The following is a 25,576-nucleotide window of genomic DNA, read 5'->3' as shown; positions in this document are numbered from 1 at the left end:
GCCTCTAGCAAGAAGAATCGGGAACAATGCTGGAGGCCATTTACAGCACACACTTATTTTGGTAGCATAATTATTAATCGCTTTAGGACCGCCCACAGTAGATTTACTGCTGCAGGGCAGCCCCTGTGCGCAGGATCAAGTATTTATACGTGATTCTGCATTTCCCCCCAGGTGTCAATGAAACCTGCTGGTGATCAACGACAGGGAGGAGGGCTTCATTGTTTACCAACAGCCCTCCTCTCTGTCAGTTTGGGCACACTGCTTGGGATGGCTGAGCAGAGCCATCCTGATCAGTGTGCTTACAGTGAAGCACACCCCCCCCGCCCCCTAATAAAACACTCCCATCACTCAGTTAACTCTTTAATTGCCCCTCATGTTAACCCTTCACTCCCCAGTGCAATTAGTACAGTGTTAGTGCTTTTTTTTTTAGCACTGATCACTGTATTGGTGTCACTGGGGATGTCACTGACACCAAGTCAGTTTCCCCCCAGTGTCAGAATGCCCGCCGCAGTCCTGCAGTCCCGCTATAGGTTGCTGATCGCACGCCATAAGTCGCTGATCGCCGCCATTATTAGTATAAAAAAAAATTCCATTACTTATACCGCCATTTGTAAACGCTATAACTTTCACGTAAACCAATTAATTTACACGTATTGGCATTTTTTTCTAGCAAAGACATGTCACAGAATACATTTTAGCCTAAATTTATGACAAAATTTGCTTTTTTAATATTTTTGCTGGACATGTTTAATAGCAAAAAGTCCAAAATATTGTTTTTTTCTCAAAATTGTCGGTCTTTCATAGCGCAAAAAATAAAAACGCGCAGGCAATCAAATACCACCAAAAGAAGGCTCAATTTGTGGGGAAAAAGGCCGTAAATTTCATTATGGTGCAGAGCTGCATGACTGCACAATTGTCAAAGTAACACAGCGCCATATCACAAAAATTGGCCTGGTCAGGAAGGGGAGGTAAATCCTCTGGAGGGCAAGTGGTTAAAAAAAGTCCCCATGAACATAAAATAAGATAAACCACAAAAAAAAGATGAAAACCCTATAAATACCAACATAAAAACAAAAGCCCTCTTTTTTTAAGCCTTGCTATTCTCCTAAGGCTCCATGTACATGGGACACTTCTGAACAATGGAAACTGACTGCTGGAATATCTGTTTAGCCACGTTTGCATACCACGGTTATATGCGTTTATGAACATTTATGAGCGTTTGCGTTTAGAGGCGTTTTTTAAAGATAACCTCAGGAGACCTTCCAAAATGCCCAGAATGCACCGACAAAACAGTAAAAATATAACTATTTCAGACATTTTGAGAGAAACAGAGAACAGTATTTGTTGAGATTAGCTGTCTTTTTTTTTTTCGTGGTGTTTGGATGTGTTCCAGCTCATTTCTGTGCAGAAATTATTGCAGCAATTTCTAACACATTTTCTTGCGAAACCTCAAACTATGGTGTACCGGGTCCATTTGAGTACCGGGAAAAAGCTTTGCATGCATTTTTCATTATGAAAAAAGGCTCTAAACAGCATCTGGAAATGGAAGAGTTAGAAAGATTTTCCAAACGCCAACACTTATAAACACAGTTAGCTGCGTTTACACACGTTTACAAGCGTTTGACATGTGAAACGCTGATAAAATCTACTCCTGAACGCAAGTTTGGTGCGTTCAAAAAAGCGACTGTAAACTCAACTGCCTGTAAATGACTGTAAATGACAATGTGTACATGGACATATAGGAAAACATTAGGGAGAGTTCAGGGGCTGCTGAATAAAATGCAGAAAAGCTCCTAAACGTGAGTTTATCAGCTGCAGTGTACATGGAGCCTAAATAAAACGCTAAAAAGATGGCGGGCAGAGAAGGCGCGTTCTCTTGCAGGTCGGGTATAGCGAGTCTCTTCTGCAACAGTTTTGGGGTTTTTTTCAAGTAAAGTTTTATCCTGAACTAGGCGGTTGTTGTTTTTGAATCATCCCGGTGATAACTTTCCTCTCTCACACCTCCGTAGAGTATCGCAAGGCGAGTATTTTTTTCTTTTCTCCCCGGCTGAACACTTGAAATTCCTGTGTAAGGCTGTCAAGCTGCCAGCAAGTTTCCTGGCCTTCTGCTTGTATCTACCCTGCAGACACCCACGTGAGGGAACAGATTAGGTTTATCTCTGTCACACCGGGCTCCCCGTCTTCTCTTCCCACATGCTGCACACAGGAGGGGACCCTGTGACGTTTTTTTTTGCAGCCACACAGATGGATTCCTCTTTTGGCGCTTTGCCGCACGTCCCCGCCAGAATCAGAACTCCTTTAATGGAGTTGTCGCCGGCTTTTTGCATATCATCAGCGCGCAGCATCGCTTTTTACGCATTTGTGAATGAAGTGGAACAGACCGCACTACTCCTGTTGTGATCTGTGACAAGGCAGCAGCCTGGAGTATTCATGATGATGTCTCATTCCCTCTGACTGCCATCGTTCCATATTTGTCTTCTGAAATGTGAACGTCATTCTCAGAGGAGGCCTGCTGCAGGGTCAAATGAGTATGACGTCGTAATGTCAATGAGTTATTAAAGAAAACCTGTCATGAAAGAAATGTGAGTGGTGCCTTCTGTGCAGGGCTGCTGTTAGAAACCATGGGGCCCCATACAGCCTACCTGACAGCCCCCCCCCCAAAAAAAAACAAACAAACATAGGCTTCAGTTATGAATGAACACAGTGAGTGATCGGTACTGATCACTCATTGTGTTCATTCAGGAAAGGAAAGGGCTGGCAAATGTGACATATTTACCAGACTTGTCTTCCACTCTCCATCCTGAAGGATCCTATTGTGTGCTTGGAGCTAGCGGTGGGAAGGAGAGGAGGGAAACCAGCAGCACTGTGGGGGGGGGGGGGCACACAGGGGGGCTTGGGCAGCAGGGGGAAACGTATGGTGCACTGGGGGGAAGATGGGTGCGGCGGGGTAGGGGGGGTTGCATTTGCTGGAACCGATCCCCTGTATGGCTCTCTCTACAGCAGCTGAAAGTGAGCGGGAGGGAGAGGAGAAGAAGCCAGCTTTAAACTGCTGCAGGGAGAGCCATACAGGGGATTGGTTCCAGTAATTGCCCTCCATGCTGTGCTGATCACCCTCCCTGCCCACATCCGATTCACCTAGTTGCCTGGGCTCCCCTGCTAGCCTGGGCCCCATACAGGAGGACTGGTGGTACCCCCTTATCCACGGCCCTGCATCTGTGAGCCTCTTCTGTAAATGCTAATTTTCTGGCTTCAGTACTTTCTGAGTGACAAATCCAGAGTAAGCATGCAGAAAGTAAAGTCAGTGAGGCCAGAGAGCCCAAAGGATCAGTTCTTAATAATGCATGTGTTTTCAGGTCTCAATATTAGTGTGAAACAGCTATAGGCTATGTGGCCTTTAAAGTATGTCTCTGGGGAAAATTTCTGGCTGGTTCACAGAAGAACGCTTTGCGGGAATCTCACGTTCTGTGCTCATTTCCCACACCACGTTCAAAATGCACTGCACTTGTGATCTGCAGCAGGTTTCAGTATTGACTTAGCGACGCCCCACACGCAGGTCACAAACACAGCGTGTTTGCCGCCATGAGATCGCATGCTACAGTAGTAGCATGCAATCCCATTGCTGTGCATTTTTTCAAGTAGTGCATGCACTACTTTTGGTGCAGTCCAGTGCAATTTCAGCACATTCAAATGAATTGGCTGAAATCACACTGCACATGAATCGCATGTGGTTTGCACAGAGATGCGCTGTGCATTCCTATGTGATTCATAGTGTGAACCAGCCCCTCTCCCCTCTAGCCTATTCAGCCCAATTTTTTAAATACCTTCTGGAGTATTTCATATTCATCTAAGATTACTGTCCAGGTCCCTGATGGACAGTATGCCTGTGCTTTCAGTACCTGATGGTCCCCTCATGCTGACGTCATCGTGCTGACGTCATCGCGCTGACATCATTGTCATCGCATCACAGACTCTCTGCTGAATTCTGAGAAATGTCCGATGCTGGACAGTCAATAGGAAGAAGAACCCAACCACTTGTGCACAGAAGAATTTAGAAGACTAGTAAGAGGAATGTCACACAACTGTGAATTGAGGTGAGTAAGGCTGCTTTCACACGGGCGTTCCATATGCTGTTTTTCATCTGTCCATTTACAGATTAAAAACGGACACCCATGTATTTCTATGGACTAGTGGATGTAAACAGTTGATCATCTGTTTACATCTGTTATTGTCCGCAACCGTTAACATCAAGTTTTTTTTAACGGAAGAAAACCCTATTTTTCTTCTGTAAAAAAACCAGAACTGATGAAAAAAAGGATGTAAACGGATAAAAATCTGATGTAAACTGACAAAAAAACTGATGATAATAGATGTAAACGGATGAAAAATGGATGTAAACTGATGAAAAATGGATGTCAACTGATGAAAAACTGACGAAAAACTGATGTGAACTGATGAAAACTGACGTGAACGGATCCAATTTTTCTTGGAAAAAATGCGACAGAACTGATGAAAAAATGGAAGGCCTGTGTGATTTGTAAGGTTTGATTTTCATTTCTATGCCACTGAACAGAGGAGGAAGATGTGAGTGGGTTGGGGGTAAAAGAAAGAGCAGCCTGTTGTATGGCTGTAAGGGCTCATGTACACGGGGCGTTTGGGAAAACTCTTCTGAATGATGGAAACTGACTGCTGGAAAACGTAGGTTAAAAAACGTCAGTTTAGATGCGTTTGTATACCACGTTTATGTGCCTTTGCATTTAGAAGCGTTTTTAAAAGATAACCACAGGAGACCTTTCCAAAACTGGAACTGACTGCTCTGGTGTACCGGGTCCATTTGAATTCACGGAAAACACTTTTCATGCATTTCTGATGGAGAAAAAAGGCTCTGGACAGCATCTGGACATGGAACATTTAAAAAATGCTTCTAAGCGCAAATGCTTATAAATGCGGTTAACCGCTGTTAGCATGCACCTGTCATCACAGCCCCAAGAATCCTCTGATTATTGCCACTGGAATCCGGTGTGTGAAGATAATCATCCAGGAGAAGGAGGCCTAAGAATCTGCACACCTTTTGTTTTGATGCATCTGGAATGTTGTTAACTGTGATCCACCTAGTGATCGGGGGACCCCTTAGTATGTATAAACATTTTACCAGGTAGCTGTTTATTGGATTTAGAATGTCACCGCACCCATAAAAGCCATGATGGATATATATCTGAGAGTGTGACACCTATATATCTATTGTCTTGTCAACAACTTCTAAAAATTTGGATAATACGCGAGTGATCTCTTCTAATCTCATAGAATGAGTAACCTAACGTTACTATGGATGTTTAAGAATGAGTATCAGAAACAGAAATCATATATAGATCATAAAATCAGAATCAGAAATCATATCTAGATCATAAAATCAGAAATCATATATGATCATAAAATCAGAAACAGAAATCATATATAGATCATAAAATCAGAATCAGAAATCATATCTAGATCATAAAATCAGAAATCATATATGATCAAAAAATCAGAATCAGAAATCATATATAGATTTATTTTTATTTTATTTGCCACAATTTATTTAGAAGCAATATCCCATGAAATACTGTAGGTAGAACCTTAGTGTGAATCCTGGGACAATATATACAGTGCCTTGAAAAAGTATTCATACCCCTTGAAATGTTCCACATTCTGTCATGTTACAACCAAAAAAGTAAATGTATTTTATTGGGATTTGATGTGATAGACCGACACAAAGTGGCACATAACTGTGAAGTGGAAGGAAAATGATAAATGATTTTAAAAATGTTTTACAAATAAATCTGTGAAAAGTGTGGTGTGCATTTGTATCCAATTGTGCCCCCCCCCCCCGGAGTCAATACTTTGTAGAACCACCTACAGCTGCAAGTCTTTTTGGGGATGTATCTACCAGCTTTGTACCAGCTTTGCACCAGCTTTGCACATCTAGAGAGGGACATTTTTGCCCATTCTTCTTTGCAAAATAGCTCAAGCTGTCAGTTGGATGGAGAGTGTCTGAACAGCAATTTTCAAGCCTTGCCACAGATTCTCCATTGGATTTAGGTCTGGACTGTGACTGGGCCATTCTAACACATGAATATGCTTTGATGTAAACCGTTCCATTGTAGCTCTGGCTGGATGTTTAGGGTTGTTGTCCTGACCAGTTGTTCAATGAACATCAGTGAACAAACAGCATCATGAAGGCCAAAGAACATACCAGACAGGTCAGGGATAAAGTTGTGGAAAAGTTTAAAGCAGGGTTAAGTTATAAAAAAATATCCCAAGCTTTGAACATCTCACGGACCACTGTTTAATCCATCATCAGGGTATGGAAAGAGTATGGCACAACTGCAAACCTACCAAGGCATGGCAATCCACCTAAACTGACAGGCTAGGCAGGGAGAGTATTTATCAGAGAAGCAGCCAAGAGGCCCATGGTAACTCTGTAGGAGCTGCAGAGATCCATGGCTGAGGTGGGAGAATCTGTCCACAGGGCAAATATTTTGTGCACTCCACAAATCTGGCCTTTATGGAAGAGTGGCAAGAAGAAAACCATTGTTGAAAGAAAGCCCATGTGGAAAATGTAAGGATTGATAGGCAACACAAATGTAATTTGAATTTCTTCTAACAAACAGTAAAACGCTTTCTGTATTATCCTAAATGTGGCACAACTGGGTATTCCTGCTGTGACATTTTCACTATGGTATTGCTAGGCATTTTTCTTGTAAAATCCTCACTGTGGCATTGTTAAAGATTTTTCCTGTGGCATTTCTGGGCATTCGTCCTGTCACCTTGCACTTGTGTCATTGATGGGCATTATTCATGTGACATTATCACTGTGGCATAGTTAGATAGACGTCTTATTACATTGTCAAGTGGCATTGCTGTATATTCTTTCTATCGCATTGCCACAGTAGCATTTCTGGATATTCTTCCTCTGATAGTGTTACTGTGCCATTGCTGGCTATTCTTCCTGTGGCATGGTCACAGTGGCATTGCTGAAAATTCTTCTTTTGATATTATCACAGTGGCATGGCTGGACATTCTTGCTCTAAAATTGTTACATTACAGTAACATTGATGGATATTCTTCCTCTGATATTGTCACTGTGGTATTGTTGCATAGTTTTTCTGCGGCACTGTCACAGTGGCATGGCTGAATATTCTTCTTCTGATATTGTCACTGTGGTATTGCTGGATATTTTTTCTATGGCATGGCTGAATATTCTTCCTCTGATATTGTCACACTTGTATTGCTGAATATTCTTCCTCTGATATTGTCACAGTGGTTTTGCTGGATATTCTTTCTGCGGCACTGTCACAGTGGTATTGCTGGACATTCTTCCTCTGATATTGTCACGGTGGCATTGCTGGACATTCTTCCTCTGATAGTGTCACAGTGGCATTGCTGGACATTCTTCCTCTGATATTGTCACAGTGGCATTGCTGGACATTCTTCCTCTGATAATGTCATTGTGGTATTGCTGGATATTCTTTCTGCAGCATTGTCACAGTGGCATTGCTGAATATTCTTCCTCAGATATTGTCACTGTGGCCTTGTCGAATTTTCTTCCTATGGCATTGTAACAGTGGCATTGGTGGATATTCTTTTTGTGGCATTGTCACACTTGTATTGCTGAATATTCTTCCTCAGATATTGTCACTGTGGCATTGCTAGATATTCTTTCTCTTGCATAGTCACTGTGGCATTGCTAGATATTCTTTCTCTTGCATAGTCACTGTGGCATTGCTGGATATTCTTTCTCTTGCATAGTCACTGTGGCATTGCTAGATATTCTTTCTCTTGCATAGTCACTGTGGCATTGCTAGATATTCTTTCTCTGATATTGTTACAGTGACCTTACTGGATATTCATCCTCTCACTGTGGTATTGCTGGATATTCTTTCTATGGCATGGCTGAATATTCTTCCTCTGATATTGTCATACTTGTATTGCTGAATATTCTTCCTCTGATATTGTCACAGTGGTTTTGCTGGATATTCTTTCTGCGGCACTGTCGCAGTGGTATTGCTGGACATTCTTCCTCTGATATTGTCACAGTGGTATTGCTGGACATTCTTCCTCTGATATTGTCACGATGGCATTGCTGGACATTCTTCCTGTGATATTGTCACGGTGGCAATGCTGGACATTCTTCCTCTGATATTGTCACAGTGGCATTGCTGGACATTCTTCCTCTGATATTGTCACAGTGGCATTGCTGAATATTCTTCCTCAGATATTGTCACTGTGGCCTTGTCGAATTTTCTTCCTATGGCATTGTAACAGTGGCATTGGTGGATATTCTTTTTGTGACATTGTCACACTTGTATTGCTGAATATTCTTCCTCAGATATTGTCACTGTGGCATTGCTAGATATTCTTTCTCTTGCATAGTCACTGTGGCATTGCTGGATATTCTTTCTCTTGCATAGTCACTGTGGCATTGCTAGATATTCTTTCTCTGATATTGTTACAGTGACCTTACTGGATATTCATCCTTTCACTGTGGCATTGCTCAATATTTTCCTGTCCTAATGGCGGATACTATTCTGAGGCATTATCACTTAACATTGCTGGGTGTTCTTTCTGTAGCATTTCTGAACAATATTTCTGTCATGGTTTTACTGTGGTATAGCTAGTCATTATTCCTGAGGCATTGCTGGGTAGTCTACCTGTGGCAGCAATGTAACAGGAAGAGTGAGACATTGCTTCTGTCACATTACTGGGCATGCTTCATGTGACATTATCACTATGGCATTGCAGAACATTTTCTTTGGGGCATTGTTGGAGACTTCTGCTATGGCATTACTGGGCTTTCTTCCAGTGACATAATTATTTTAGCATTGCTTGGCATTTTTCCTCTGGAATTGCTGGGGAATAGTTCCATGGCATCGTCATGTGCCATTACTAAGCTTTCTTCCTGCTGCTTTACTGGATATTCTTCCAGTGGAATTGTCACTGGCAATACCAAATATTATTCATGTGCCATTAATGGGCCTTTTTTTCCCATGGCATTGTAAGCTGTTCTTTATTAAGAGGTGTATCCCTTTGAAAGCATGCATGAGCACGAAACGCGTCAGTAAGAAGCCTGCGTATTGACTTCACGCCGCCGTGTGCATACGATGGACCGGTGGTCATCTTTGTGAGTGGTTTCTTACTATTCTGTTTGCTTACTCCACGTGGATGTTTTAAAACCTTTAATAAAGTACTACACTATTAGCCGATCTTTCTCTGGGCTCTTTTGTGAGCTGATTCTTCAGGACCCCGGGCCTGGTTTTTCTTAAGGATTGATTGCTGTATTGAGGATACCACTCCAATCTCGTATATCTAAGCTTTCATGGTCCTGTGTCTGATTGAAACATAGCCTGACCTGCCTGACACCACTAACAGTCAGGTGCCAGCCCTTCTCCTAGTAGCAGCGCAGGCCCACATGCTCATGCAGGCATTGCTGGGTGAGGAAGCTTGCCCGCAGCCTGTCTACCCTCTTCCTGCTCCTTATGGCACTGCCAGCAGCAGCAGTTAGAAATGTAAAGTGCCTGCATTTCGAATAGTACTGAAATTGGGGCTGATCTGAGTTTTGGAAATACATGAATTAGGGCTGATCTGAGGTTTGGAGGTACATGAATTAGGGCTGATCTGAGGTTTGGAGGTACATGAATTAGGGCTGATCTGAGGTTTGGAGGTACATGAATTAGGGCTGATCTGAGGTTTGGAGGTACATGAATTAGGGCTGATCTGAGGTTTGGAGGTACATGAATTAGGGCTGATCTGAGGTTTGGAGGTACATGAATTGGAGCCGATCTGAGTTCTGTGGTTGCAGAAATTGGAGATGATTTAAAATGTGAAGGTGCATGAATTGAGGATGATTTAAGGTCTGAAGGTGCATACATTAGAACCGATATGAGGTCTAAAGGTGCAAGATTTGGGGCAGAGAAGAGGTCTTTAAGGGCAGGATTTGGGGCTTATCTGAGGTCGAAGATTAATAAATTGGAGCTGATGTGAGGTCTGAAAGTACAGGAATTGGGGCTCATTTAACGTCTGAAGGTATATGTAGGGTTGCCACCTCATCCCTTGAAAACTGAACACATTAATTACACAGGTTCTGAGCTTAATTTAATGCAAATAAGGCAGTAAGTGAGTTTAATCATTACCTTATTCAGCCACAGAACCTGTGTAATTAATATGTGTTCGGTTTTAAAGGGATGAGATGGCAACCCTAGGTGTATACACTGGAGTTGATAAGAGGTCTCTAAAGGTGCAGGATTTGAGGATGATCTGAGGTTTTTAGGAACATGCATTGGTGCTGATCTGGGGTTCAAAGATGCCAGATTTTGGGGTTGATCTGAGATCTGGAGGTGCAAAATTTGAGGTGATCTGAAAATACTAGATTTGGGGCTGATCTGAGATCTGAAGGTATCGGATTTGGGACTGATCTGAGGTCTGAAAGATGTTGCATGTTGCAATGGGGTTAATCTGCGATCTGAAGGTGCTGGATTTTGGGACTGATCTGAGGTCTGAAGGAGAATGCATTGAGGCAAATCAGAGATCTGAAGGTGCTGGATTTGGGACTGATCTGAGGTCTGAAGGAGAATGCATTGAGGCTAATCAGAGATCTGAAGGTGCCGGATTTGGGACTGATCTGCGGTCTGAAAGAACATGCAATGGGGTTAATCTGCAATCTGAAGGTGCCGGGTTAGTGGCAGATCTGAGATCTGAAAATGCTGGATTTATGGCTGATCTGAGATCTGAAAATGCTGGATTTATGGCCGATCCGAGATCTGAAAATGCTGGATTTATGGCCGATCCGAGATCTGAAAATGCTGGATTTATGGCCGATCCGAGATCTGAAAATGCTGGATTTATGGCTGATCTGAGATCTGAAAATGTTGGATTTATGGCTGATCTGAGATCTGAAGGTGCAGAATTTAAGGCTGATCCGAGATCTGAATGATCATCTTAGATGAGAAGGTGCAGGATTTCTGAGGTCTGCATGAATTAAGGGCTGATCTAAGGGGTGAAGTTATAGGATCTGGAACTGATCAGATATCAAATGCAATCATTCTGGGTTTAGTAAAGGTGTAGCCCATCTGGTAGTTATACAGAACATATTTATAAACTGTTACATACCCCACCAAAACGAGAGAGAACTTAGGAGAAAAGAGGGATATGTCCTTCCAAATAAAGGCCAGTTGGGCACTATGTGGATCTGCTCCCACCTTCTCAGTGCTGCCCCCTACCCCAGTTCCCCCACAGTAATCTCCTGAATTTCCTATAAGATATTGGTTTTCTGAAAAAAATGACAAAAAAACAAAAACCATCTAGCCACCAAAACAGACATGGTGAGGGATGGGTCAATCTGTATGTGCTCCATCAGTGACCTACAACTCTGCTCATAGGGAAACCTCATTCCCTATACGTATCAATTCCGTGTGATTAGCGGCACCTAGACCCTAGGCGGACAGTCGCCTGGAATGGCCAGACGCCAGGCGCCCGTGTGAGCTTCCAGCAGAGCGTTGCTGAGCCCTGCCGCCTGGTCTGGCCGGGGCTGGGTGCTGTCACCAGCAGCTGAAAGGCGATGTGATGAGACTCTGCATTGCTGCTGGCAGGGAAGGGCTGGCTCTTTAAGAACACAGGCTCTCCCTCTCCCTCTCTCCTCTTTGCATTGCTCATATGTATTCTTTCCAGAGTCAGAGGATGAATAATGAGCGCCTTGTGCCTGCAGCCCTGGGGGATGATTGCATGGCAGAGCCATGTACTGTGCAGGGCAGGCTGAAGACATGGGCTGCCTGCTGAAGCCTCCTCCATCCTGAGCCATCCTGCTGGGGGGATCGCCCAGGAATTCCGAGCTGCAGCAGCCAGGGCCCTCTGTGTGTGTCTTCCTCCTCCTGACCTCCTGTCACCGCGATCCTCCATGTCAGCGCTACACGAGAGTCCACCCACAGGCATGGACCGTTAAATAGGCAAGTCTCATGTGCATCTCTCAGTGAGACCGCAGAAGGCACAGGCTGAGCACCAAGCAGCAGAGCTGATGGAAGAACCAAAGGGTGAGTGCCCCTTGCTGATAGCCCTCTCCCTGCAATGCTAGCCCTGTCCTCTGCAATGCTAGCCCTGTCCTCTGCAGTGCTAGCCCTCTCCTCTGCTAGCCCTCTCCTCTGCTAGACCTCTCCTCTGCTAGCCCTCTCCTCTGATAGCCCTCTCCTCTGCTAACCCTTCCCTCCCCACTGCTCTGCCAGCACAACTTCACATAAACTTTTCCTGCATTGGCTCTGACAATCAATAATCAGCCATTGATCGCTCAGACACCTGCAGCAGCTGGACAGATGGATCAGCCCAGCTTGATGTCAGTCTGGGGGGGCTTGGAAAAGTTTACTTGATGCTAGACAAGTTTATGTTGGTTTACAGCAGTCAGATGTTACATTGTGCTGAAAGAGCAGTGGTACTTATTGCAGGCTTCATTCACTCACAGCTATCAGATGTTACATTGTGCTGAAAGAGCAGTGGTACTTATTGCTGGCTTCATTCACTCACAGCGATCAGATGTTACATTGTATTGAAATAGCAGTGGTACTTATTGCAGGTTTCATTCACTCACAGCTATCAGATGTTACATTGTATTGAAAGAGCAGTGGTACTTATTGCAGGCTTCATTCACTCACAGCGATCAGATGTTACATTGTATTGAAAGAGCAGTGGTACTTATTGCAGGCTTCATTCACTTACAGCAGTCAGATGTTACATTGTATTGATAGAGCAGTGGTACTTATTGCAGGCTTCATTCACTTACAGCAGTCAGATGTTACATTGTATTGATAGAGCAGTGGTACTTATTGCAGGCTTCATTCACTCACAGCGATCAGATGTTACATTGTATTGAAATAGCAGTGGTACTTATTTCAGGCTTCACTCACTTACAGCTATCAGATGTTACATTGTATTGAAATAGCAGTGGTACTTATTGCAGGCTTCATTCACTTACAGCAGTCAGATGTTACATTGTGTTGAAAGAGCAGTGGTACTTATTGCAGGCTTCATTCACTTACAGCAGTCATATGTTACATTGTATTAAAATAGCAGTGATATTTATTGCAGGCTTCATTTACTTAACAGCAATCAGATGTTACATTGTATTGAAATTGCAGTGGTACTTATTGCAGGCTTCACTCACTTACAGCAATCAGATGTTACATTGTAATCATGAACAGTGGTTCTATAGTTCAGGCTCCACTCAAAACAATCAGGAGTTACACTGTAATACAATAGAAGTGATACTTATTGCAGGATTTGCTTAGTGACATTACATTATAATACAGTATCAGTGGCACTGCTAGTAGGCTCCATTCACAACCGTCAGATGTTACATCGTAACAAAGTGGAAGTGGTATATATTGCAGGCTTCACTCACTTACAGCAATCGGATGTTACATTGTAATACAAGAGAAGAGATAATTATTGCAGGCTTTGCTCAGTGATGTTACATTGTAATACAGTATCAGTGGTACTTCTGGTAGGCTACATTCACAGCAGTCGGATGTTACATTGTAATACAAGTGAAGTGATACGTACTGCAGGCTTTGCTCAGTGATGTTACATTGTAATACAGTATCAGTGGTACTTCTGGTAGGCTACATTCACTACCATCAGATGTTACATTGTAATACAGTAGAAGTGGTACATATTGAAGGCTTCATTCACATACAAAAATGAAATGTTACTTTGTAATACAATAGCAGTTGTACTTCTGGCAGACTACACTCACTTACATCAAGTCGGATGTTACATTGTAATACAGTAAGAGTGGTACGTATTGCACACTTCACTCACAGCAATCAAATGTTACATTGTAATACAATAGCAGTGGAACTTTTTGCAGGCTTTATTCACTGATGTTACATTGTAATACAATATCATTGGTGCTTCTGGAAGACTACACTCACTTACATGAAAACAGATGTTACTTTGTGATACAGTAGAAGAGGTGCTTATTTTGCAGGCTTCACTCACTTACAGCAGTCACTTATTACATTGTAATACAATAGCAGTGGTACTTTTTGCAGGCTTCACTCACTGATGTTACATAGTAATATAATATCAATTGTACTTCTGGCAGGGTGCCCTTTCTTACATCAAGTCAGATGTTACATTGTACTACAATAGTAGTGGTGCTCATTCACAGTAATCGGTTGTTACATTGTAATACAGTAGCATTAGTACTTATTGCAGGCTCAACTCACTTACAGCAATAGGATGGTAAATTGTAATGCAATAGCAGTGCTACTCATTACAGGCTCTCAGCCATCAGATGTTACATTGTTATACAATAGCACTGCCATTTATTGCAGGTGCTGCTCATTTACAGACATCAGATGTTACATTGTTATACAATAGCAGTGCCATTTATTGCAGGTGCTGCTCATTTACAGCCATCAGATGTTACATTGTAATGCAACAGAAATGGTACTCATTGCAGGCTTCATTCACTTACAGCAGTCAGATACTACATTGTATTACTATTGCAATGGTATTTCTAGTAGGCTCCATTCTCTTACTGCAATTAGATGTTACATTGTATTACATTAGCATTGGTACTTATTGCAGGCATCGCTCACTCAGGGATATTAGAGCGATCAGATGTTACATTGTAATGCCATAATAGTGGTACTTCTTGCAGGCTTTATTCACTAAGGGGTAATAGGGCACTCAGATGTTACATTGCAATGCCATGACAGCGGTACTTCTTGCAGGCTTAATTCACTAAGGGGTAATAGGGCACTCAGATGTTACATTGTAATGCCATGACAGCGGTACTTCTTGCAGGCTCCATTCACTCACAACAGTCAGATGTTACATTGTAATTCAATATTAGTGGTAGGTCTGGCTGGCTCCAGTATTACAGCAATTAGTTGTTACTTTGGAATACCAAAACAGTGGTGCTTCTGGCAGGTTTGACTTATTGAGGGGCATTAGAGTCATTAGATGTTACATTGAAACACAACAGAAGTGGTATTTCTTCCTTCTCCACTTACTTAGGGGTGTTACAACAACCATATGTTATATTGTAATACAATAACATTGGCACTTCTTGCAGGCTTCACTAACAGAGGGGCCTTAGAGCCATCAGGTATTACATTGTTACACAGTAGGGATCGCACTTCTTGCAGGCTTCACTAACAGAGGGGCCTTAGAGCCATCAGATATTACATTGTTATACAGTAGGGATCGCACTTCTTGCAGGATTCACTAACAGAGGGGTCTTAAAGCCATCAGGTATTACATTGTTATACAGTAGGGATCGCACTTCTTGCAGGCTTCTCTAACAGAGGGGTCTTAGAGCCATCAGATATTACATCGTTATACAGTAGGGATCGCACTTTTTGCAGGATTCACTAACAGAGGGGTCTTAAAGCCATCAGGTATTACATTGTTATATAGTAGGGATCGCACTTCTTGCAGGCTTCACTAACAGAGGGGTCTTAGAGCCATCAGATATTACATCGTTATACAGTAGGGATCGCACTTCTTGCAGGCTTCACTAACAGAGGGGTCTTAGAGCCATCAGATATTACATTGTTATACAGTAGGGATCGCACTTCTTGCAGGCTTCACTAACAGAGGGGGTCTTAGAGCCATCAGATATTACATTGTTATACAGTAGGGATCGCACTTCTCGCAGGCTTCTCTAACAGAGGGGTCTTAGAACCATCAGATATTACATTGTTATACAGTAGGGATCGCACTTCTTGCAGGCTTCACTAACAGAGGGGCCTTAGAGCCATCAGATATTACATTGTTATACAGTAGGGATCGCACTTCTTGCAGGCTTCACTAACAGAGGGGCCTTGGAGCCATCAGCTATTACATTGTTATACAGTAGGGATCGCACTTCTTGCAGGATTCACTCACTTAGAGGTATTACGGGGATTAAACGTTTCATTTGGTTTTGTGTTTTGCATAATACTTTTCATTTTTAACAAACATAATATATTGACATAAAACAAAACATAATATTTGGAGAGTATCTCGTGTCTGCAGACAGCATGTATGCAGTGATATCAGATCAGGTGTTAGGGGTCTGTATCAGCATTACTGTACATAGACCGCAATCTAATCATCTATTACCAATATCAATATGTAATGTTAGGCAGTACAGCAGTCAGACTTCTGTAAAACATTGTAATAAATAACAGTGTCATTAGTTGCTGGCTTGTTTTTTATGCAGTTAGACAGTGTACCAGTAGACCACATATCTACTGCTAGACCACATGTGTCCTGTGTACTGGTAGATCACATTCAGGTTGTCCATATGTGCACTGTGAACTGATAGACCACATATGTGTTGGGGAAGACCATACATATTCTGTGTACTGGTAGACATCATATGTACTGTGTACTAGTAGACCATGTGTACTGTGTGCTGGCAGACCACATGTGTACTGTGCACTGTTAGACCACGTATGTACTGTGTACAGGTTGACCACATGTGTACTGTGCACTGTTAGACAACCTATGTTCTCTGTACTGGCAGACCACATATGTTATGTGTACTAATAGACCATATATCGTTTGGGCACCGTTTGACCACGTATGTGCCGTGTACTGAAAGACCACATATGTGTCATGTACTGGTAGAACACATCTATTCTGTGCATTGCTACACCACATATGCTCTGTGTACTGGTAGACCCCATATGTACCATGTACTTGTAGATCAGTTATTTACTGTGTACTAGTAGACCAAATATGTTCTGTGCACTCTTACACCAAATATTTTCTGTGTACTGTAGATCACATATGTTCTGTGCACTGTTAGGTCACATATGTTCTGTGTACTGGTTGATCACTTAAGTACTATGTGCTGGCAGACCACATATGTACCATGTACTTTTAGATCACTTATGTACTGTGTACTGGTAGACCACATCTATTCTGTGCACTGTTACACCTCATATGTCCTGTGTACTGGTAGACCACATGTGTACTGTGCACTGTTAGACCACATATGTTCTGCACACTGTTAGACCACATATTCTCTTTGTGCTAGTAAACCACATATGTACCATGTACTGGTAGATCACTTATGTACCATGTACTTGTAGATCACTTATATACCGTGTACTGGTAGACCACATCTATGCTGTGCACTGTTACACCTCATATGTCCTGTGTACTGTAGACCACATGTGTACTGTGCACTGTTAGACCACAAATGTTCTGTACACTGTTAGACCACATATGCTCTGTGTACTGGTAAACCACATATGTAACATGTACTGGAAGATCACTTATTTACTGTGTATTGGTAAACCAAACACGTTCTGTGTACTGGTAGACCACATATGTTCTGGTAGACCACAGTTATATGTAATGGTTTCTTATATCTCCGATATGTCAGCATGTCGGTAAACAAATGGCTTCACTTTCTGGCATATTGGCCTTTAATGGTACAGCATTTTATTGTTCAGATTTTGTCCCTGAATTTTGGAAACCATGTAAACAGAACTGTAACATGCTATAAATGTGAGCGGCCAGTCCTCCCTGAGCTAGCACTTTGTCCTTGGTCAGATCCTGGCATTGTGTGTCACTTGGCAGGCTCCGGTGTTTCTCAGGAACTCTGCCGCCACTAAGACCTCCAGACCTTCTCCTACTTCTCTCCACCTGCCACATCTCACTCTTCCACGTAGATCTTTCATTTATTCCACATCCCCCAGAGTGCCGCAAGAAAAGTGACATAACAGGGGGATAGAGTCGGGAATTCCTTGGGGATGTCACTCTAAAACTGATGAACACGTGGGCAAGTGGGCAACCTATCTCATCAACATCTACCCAAAAATGAAATATCAGTTATCAGGGAGGTTGACCTTATATTTGCAACTGTAAATAAAACTGTGAATGAGATCTGAAAATAATAAGGCTGAAAAGAATTTGGGTGATTAGGAGTTAATTGTTATTTGGGTGCCAGCACGGTTAATATAGAAATGTTTTCTGCGGTGTGTGTGGGCATGATTAGCACAGTGTGTTGTTTGACTCCTGGAGTCTCGTAAGTTTGCAGTTCAGCAGTTGCAGACAATCCATCTGTTTCAGAACTGATATTCCTCTGCTATGTTATCAAAGCTTGTTAAGCAACGAAGGGGCCTAGATGTACAGGGGTGACATTGAAATATCACCGTCCTTGTCAATGTATCACCTACATAAAAAAAAAAGCCAAAGCTGTTTGATTTCCCCATGTATTGTGTTCCATTATGGTATCATCACAGCAATTATTTTTTTCCCTGATGGAAGGACTTTTCGTCTGTTTAGACCTTGGAAATGTCACTTTTCCTCCAGTCCTGGCTGGATATAATCCATATTATAGTCTCTGCTTTGCTTGTCACTTTGAATTTTATCAACATTCCATTTTCCCGTTTTGGCATTTCACACTTTCCTAAATTGAGAAAGCCGGTGGAGAAAAAGGCTGGAAAGAGAAAATAGGTTGTAGACCATTTCTGTGTCTGTTGTCCTCTCTGAATGGGGAGGTATGCTGCCTCTACTGCTGTGCTCTACAAAACCAGCATGGTCTCCCCCTCCTTCCGGGGATGATTGACTTATTCATCTGAATTTGTGGTGGGGAAGGCCCTGGCACCAAGTCCTGGGGTGTTGCTAAAAGTTGAGTTTATCGTTTGAAAGAAGATAATGACCTTGCTGTTCTGGGAGATAGCACAGGGCTGCTCACATCCTTCAAATTGCTATGGATCAGTACTTCTGGTCTCTGCCTATTGTTCTTCTTGTGTATATTGGCTTCTAGTAGAGTCGTGTTTTGAACACACCTTTTCCTACAAAGAAAAATATCTTGTGTAAACCTACAGGGAAACTGACAAACTGAAGATGTTGTGATATATTTCTTATGAAATATTTGATTTGTCATGCCTTATGTCATGACTCCCAATAACAGAAGTGTAGCTTACATAACCTGGGAAGTCTGTAACTGCTAGAGCTATTTATTATGTTGGGCAGAGAGCATCTATTACTAGTTAGTCACATACAACTAGACCTGTTCTGCAATGTTGAAGATATTTTGTAGATAGACCATACAACTAGACCTGTTCTGCAATGTTGAAGATATTTTGTAGATAGACCATAACCTGGCTAGGTAAGAATGTTCATTGACATGGGTAGAATGATTACCTTTTTTTAAGAATTCTTTATTTTTATCTAGTTTAAACTCCGATATTTTGTAGACGGACCATAACCTGGATTGGTAAGAACGTTTATTGACATGGATAGAATGATTACCTTTTTTAAAGAATTCTTTATTTTTATCTAGTTTAAACTCTAGCTGTAATGAAATGAATTGTTCTGTAATGTTGAAGACATATTGTACCTTCTCCAAGCTACGTCTTCATCATTCTTCAACCTTCAAACATATTCAAGGCCTTCAGAGGTCTTCAACATTACAGAACTAGTCCAGCTGGATTTGACCAACTACTATTAGATAGACCATGACCTGGATAGATGAGAACTTTCATTGACATGGGTAGAATGATTACCTTTTTTTAAGAATTCTTTATTTTTATCTAGTTTAAACTCTAGCTGTAATAAAATGAATTGTTCTGTAATGTTGAAGACATATTGTACCTTCTCCAAGCTACGTCCTCATCATTCTTCAACCTTCAAACATATTCAAGGCCTTCAGAGGTCTTCAGCATTACAGAACTAGTCCAGCTGGATTTGACCAACTACTATTAGATAGACCATGACCTGGATAGATGAGAACTTTCAATGACATGGGTAGAATGATTACCTTTTATTGAGCATTCTTTTCATTTATTTTAAACCCTAGCTGTCATGAAATGAATTGTTCTGCAATGTTGAAGACATTATGTGGCTTCTCCAAGCCACTTCTTCAACATTTCAAACCTTCAAACACCTTCAAAGGCCTTCAGTATTACAGAACAAGTCCAGCTGAATTTGACCAACCATTACTAGACAGACCATGACCTGGATAGATGAGAACCTTCACAGATATGGGTAGCCTGATTAAATGTTTTTTTTTTAGCATTTTCCTTTTTCTTATTTTAAAAATTAGCTGTCATAAAATGAATAAGTGGGCTGGAACATGAATGCAGCAAGGCAAAGCTGGAGAAAAGATTAGGAAAGTTGGAAAAAAGTTGTTGATGTTTTTTTGGTCAGTGACATAGAGAGTATTGAAGTTGTAAGTTCAACATGGCAGCCAGGGAGCTAACACCATCAGGAAATACATATTTCTGTCCCCCAAAAGGAGATTATTATTATATAGGCTTTATACAGTGCCAATAATTAACAAAGTAAAGGGAGACAGTACAGTTACAAGAGGTTGAGGAAGGCCCTTCTCATGAGAGCTTACAATCTAAAAGGGAGAGACAAGTGATAGAAAATGTAATTACTATGAGGGATGAACTGACTGAGGAAGTAAAAGTATAGTATATAGGTCGACGTCGTATAGCCTTCACTAAAAATGTACGTTTTCAGGGATTGCCGAAAAGTGGACAGGATCAGAGATAGCTTGGCACGGGGAGGTGGAGAGTTCCAGAAGATAGGAGACGCTCTGTAGGAGTCCTGGAAACAATCATAGAAGCAAGTGATGAGGGAGCTAGAGATCAGGAGGTGTTGAGAGGAGTGAATAGGACGTTTTGGGTAATATTTGGAGATAAGGTTGGTGATTTAGTTTGGGAAAGAGTTGTGAATGGCATTGAATGATTATGTTGGTACTTTTTAATTATCTTTGGGTGAGCAGAAGCAAGTGGAGGGAGCTGCAAAGGTGTCTGTTGTTTATCAAAATAAACCCATTTGTGATTTAAAAATTCCAAATTAACTTTGCTTCAGAATGACAGGCACCAGGTCATCCTTTTGTGGCCTTGTTTTACATGATGACCCCTTAAGTTCTTGGTATTGGTAACATTGACACACAATGCAGTGATTGGTGCCTGAGCATTCTATTGACAAGCCACATATTATTATCCAACTTTGAGAGATTCATTGTTTTCATGGACACTTCAGAGGTTTTCTGAGCTCTGGAGGATTGTAAAGAATTGCATATTTATTTATTTCAGGTACTTATATAGCGCCATCAATTTATGCAGCACTTTACATATATATATATTGGTTGAGATCTCTTAAGCCAGCCATAGTTGGATTGGTCCAATTTGGGTCCATCTGTGGGCAGGCTGGTTGTGCCATAGTCGATCCCAAACTCAGCGGCTAGACTCATTCACCTCACCAACCGCTCCACATCTGCCTCCCCCCTCTGCCAATCCCTTCACTGGCTCCCGATTGCCCAGCACATCAAATTCAAACTGCTAACTCTGACCTACAAGGCCATTCACAACGTCGCCCCAAACTACATAACTGACCTGATACCCAAATACTACCCTACCCGTGCCCTCCACTCCTCACAGGACCTCCTGCTCTCTAGCTCCCTGGTCTCCTCCTCCCACGCCCGATTGCAGGACTTCTCCAGGACTTCCCCCATCCTCTGGAACTCCCTACTCCAATCCATCAGACTGTCACCTACCCTCCTCACCTTCAGGCGCACCCTGAAAACCCTCCTCTTCAGGGAAGCCTACCCCAACCTCACCTAACACCCAACCTCACCTAACAACTAACCTCCTCCACTCCTCCCACCACTCCATCCCCCACAGCCATCTCCTCCTGTACCACCTTCCCCTCCATCCTAGATTGTAAGCTAGAAAGAGCAGGGTCCTCGAACCCCTCGTGTAGTGTATTGTTACTGTCTTGTCTCATGTTCTGTCCCCCTTGCTGAGCATACCCTTTGGCGCTATATAAATACTGTATAATAATAATAATATATTGTACATTCACATCAGTCCCTAACCCTCAAGGGGTGTACAATCTAAGGTCCCTAACTCACATTCATACATACACATACTAGGGCCAGTTTGAACAGGAACAAATTCACCTACCAGCATGTCTTTGGTGTGTGGGAGGAAACCAGAGTACCCGGAGGAAACCCACACAGGCACAGGGAGAACATGCAAACTCCAGGCAGGTGGTGTCATGGCTGGGATTACGAACCAATGACCCTAGTCCTGACAGGCGGAAGTGCTAACCATTTAGCCACTGTGCTGCCCAGGATGCATAGTGTATAGATACAACCAACATCCTGTAGGTAGGAGGTCATAGACTTTTCAGACCTGCAAATAGGTGGGAAATATAAGATCTTGATACATTCCAACTAGAAGTACATAGGAAATGTTGGGATATGGTATAATGATGATACTGCAGGTGTGAACCAGGCTATTGGGGTTAATCTTTAAAAACAAGACCACCATCACGTACAATTGAATTTTTGTTATAGGTGTGTGCTGGAGTTGGGTTTTGTAGTTTTCTCACATCTCGGTAGCTGTGATAGCACATGGCACGTTGCTAGCTCTTAATTTTTCCTCCAGAGGCTTTAGGCACAAACACATGACCCAAGAGACCACCGTGTCTTGTGATAAACACGATAACCATGTAACTTGTACACCCTTCAGGCAATTTGTAGACAGGGTATGGCCCTCATAGGAGCTATGTGTGTTACCTTTACATAAACAACCTTCAATTTTCTGTATCCTCGCCTACCAACTATGTAACTAAAAAAAAAAAAGAAACCCACACAGGTTGAACTGGATAGACTGGTGTCTTTACTCAACCTTACCAATGATGTAACTAGATTTACGTTCTCCTAACATTGTGCCTTGGTTGAGATCTCTTAAGCCAGCCATAGTTGGATTGGTCCAATTTGGGTCCATCTATGGGCAGGCTGGTCGTGCCGTAGTCAATCTATTGATCGGCTTCAGTACAACCAGCCTGTTGATTTTTTTTTTTAGTTTGATTGCTGCCTCTGGCTATAGCCAGTGGTAGTAATCAATATTCTGACAGCAGAATACTGATAGAATACAATGGCGCAGTGGGGGGGAGAATCAAGCTATTTTCTTTCCTTCAGCCCGTGAATGGCCAGCCCAATGCCTAGTACACACGGTCAGAAAAGTGTACCAAAAATACCGCTTTGGAAGCGATCATACGATAATCTGATTGTTAGTACACAGCTTTTGTTCGAAATTTTTTGAAGGGACAAGCACAATTTTTTTTTTCGCATGATACCAGATTGTACAATTTTCGTTTAGTCTAGTTTCACACAAGTGTTTTGCGGTGCGTTTTGCATTTTGCAGAAACGCACCATAGTCCATTTAATTTTTTTGGAAAGGGCCAGGGACTTTTTTAAACGCAAAACATTGCATTTTGGTTCAATAGACTTCAATGGAGATGCTGAAGAAATGCATGTAGTGCATTTTTAAGGCGTTTTTGATGCGTGATGCGGTTTAATCTGCCCAGCAACAAGTTAGAAAAAAAATGCAAAAAGCATAAAAATGCATGTGCAAAAACTCAAAACACACCGCAAAAAGCAGTGCAGAAACGGATCAGACGTAAACTGCATAGGTGTGAACCTAGCTTTTAGCTGTACAGTTTTCGTCCGAAAATACAATACAAATACATTACATCACTTCAGAATCTTTTTTCTGTCATACAAGAATTTTCGGAATTTTAGTAACCTCATCACTTTCGATTTGAGACTAGCATGCAAAAATAAATCAGACGATCATTCGTCCGATATTCTCATCATGTGTACGGGGCTTTAGAGGAGTGCTGTGTTGTCTCTATGGTCATCTGAATTCACAATGACTTGCGATAAAATGCAGGGAAAACAGATTTGATAGTGTACATTACCATCCATTTTATGCGCGTTTTCATGCACATTGACTTCCTTTGATGTGTGTTTTGATGTGAGTTGCATTGCATTTTACATGAATCCTTTGACATCACATCCTGTTCCTGTTTGTGGTTTAGGGACAAAATTAATGAAAAGGCAAAGTTTTTTTTTTTTTTACGTGCGTTGCATTGACCTGTGTTTTACATGTGTTGATCAGTGTTGCATTAAAATGCATACGTGTTGCAATTTAATGCAACGCAACACAGGTTTTTTACTGATGCGCTAACACGCAGATCAATGCACTGCGTTTAGTGGAGCATAAATCAGCAAGGGTCACTGGGGTTATGGACTAGGAGTCAAGGAGAGCGATTTACTAAAGGCAAATAGGCTTTGTAAGGGAATTTGCCCCAGAGCTTAGTGAATGCGTTAAAGTTTCACCTTACAAAATATCCAATCACAGGCAAGGGGAAAAAAAAATGCTTTTGTGCTTGCACATGATTGGATGATGGAAGTCAGCAGAGCTTCACCTCATTCACTAAAATCTGGGGATAATTCCTTGCAAAGTGCAACTTTCTTTGCAAAGTGAAGAGCCTATTTGCCTTCAGTAAATCAGGCCCACTAAGTTCAGGCACACTTCTTGCTTCATTGTTACTTGGTGAGCATGAATGTTCATTTTAAGGGCTCATGTACACGGGGGGCGTTTGGAAAACTCTTCTGACTGCTGGAAACTGACTGCTCGAAAATGTAGGTTTAAAAATTTAGCCGCGTTTGCATACCGCGTTTATTCGCGTTTGATTTAGAAGCATTTTTAAAAGATAACCTCAGGAGACCCTCCCAAATGCATAGAATGCACTGAAAAATAGTAAATAATTAACTATTTCAGACATTTTGAGAGGAATAGAGAGAGCAGAAGCATAGAGAGCAGTATGTGTGGAGATGACCTGTCTTTTCTGGTTGTATTCACTATGAATCCCATCATGAGCATAATGCAGCACGTTCTACCATTTTTGCCTTCACGCGAACTGACTGCGTTGGTGTTCCGGGTCCATTTGAATACATGGAAAAGCCTTTGCATGCATTTCTGATGAAGAAAAAAGGCTCTGGACAGCATCTGGATATGGACCTGTCAAAAGAAGCGTCTAAACACGAACGGTTGTAAACGTGGTTAACCGCATTTAGAAGCATTTACACGCATTTGGCGTTTGAAATGCTGGTAAAATGTACTCCTGAACACAATTTTGGTGCGTTTGAAAAAACGACTGTAAACTCAACTGCCTGTAAATGACTGTAAACGAAGATGTGTACATGGACACATAGGAAAACATGAGGGAGAGTTCAGGGGCTGCTGGAAAAAATGCTAAACTGCTCCTGAACATGAGTTTATCAGCTGCAGTGTACAAGAGCCCTAAATGTCTAAGGAGCAGATGAGCAGATTTGCAACAAGAAGGAGTTTAGCCTCTTAGTGCTGACCGCACGCATATATGCAGCTGCACGGCGTGGGGGCCTTAATGCTGAGCGCCCACAGATATGTGGCCGTGCTAAAACTACCTACCATGCTGAGAGCGCACTCCCTGAATGCTCCCAGCACAATAGCCAGCGGTGATCGGTAAGCTCCCGATGCTTACTTGCGATTGGAAGCTTTCCGTTCATGTGACTACTGTGACAGCCAATCACAGCGGTCACATGACCCGAAGGCCTGCCTCCACCTTCAGGCTTTTAGAACCTTTAAAGTCCTGGGAGGCGGTTGGCGCTAAAGGGTTAAAGATTTGTGTTGCAAAATGGTATAAAGAATCCTTTCTACTACCTAGGTACTTCTTGGGGAAATAGACTGTGCACTTTGCA

The 25,576-nt window shown here is 42.2% G+C and overlaps 1 protein-coding gene across 1 annotated transcript in view; it reads left to right on the top strand.

Moving 5' to 3' along the window:
• Positions 1–11,579: 11,579 nt before the first annotated feature.
• Positions 11,580–25,576, top strand: part of ENTPD1 (ectonucleoside triphosphate diphosphohydrolase 1) — a 144,946-nt gene continuing 130,949 nt past the window's right edge. The window contains exon 1 of the mRNA XM_089683371.1: positions 11,580–12,059. Within this exon, the coding sequence (XP_089539497.1) occupies positions 12,044–12,059 (16 nt within the window). The 5' untranslated portion in view covers positions 11,580–12,043. The remainder of the gene's footprint in view (positions 12,060–25,576) is intronic.

This window comes from Staurois parvus, unplaced genomic scaffold, assembly GCF_062004578.1.
Source record: "Staurois parvus isolate SC_StPar_1 unplaced genomic scaffold, SC_StPar_1.0 ptg000307l, whole genome shotgun sequence".
Lineage (NCBI taxonomy): Eukaryota > Metazoa > Chordata > Amphibia > Anura > Ranidae > Staurois > Staurois parvus.
Note: the sequence above shows the minus strand (reverse complement) of the source record. Positions and strands in the feature narration are given on the sequence as shown.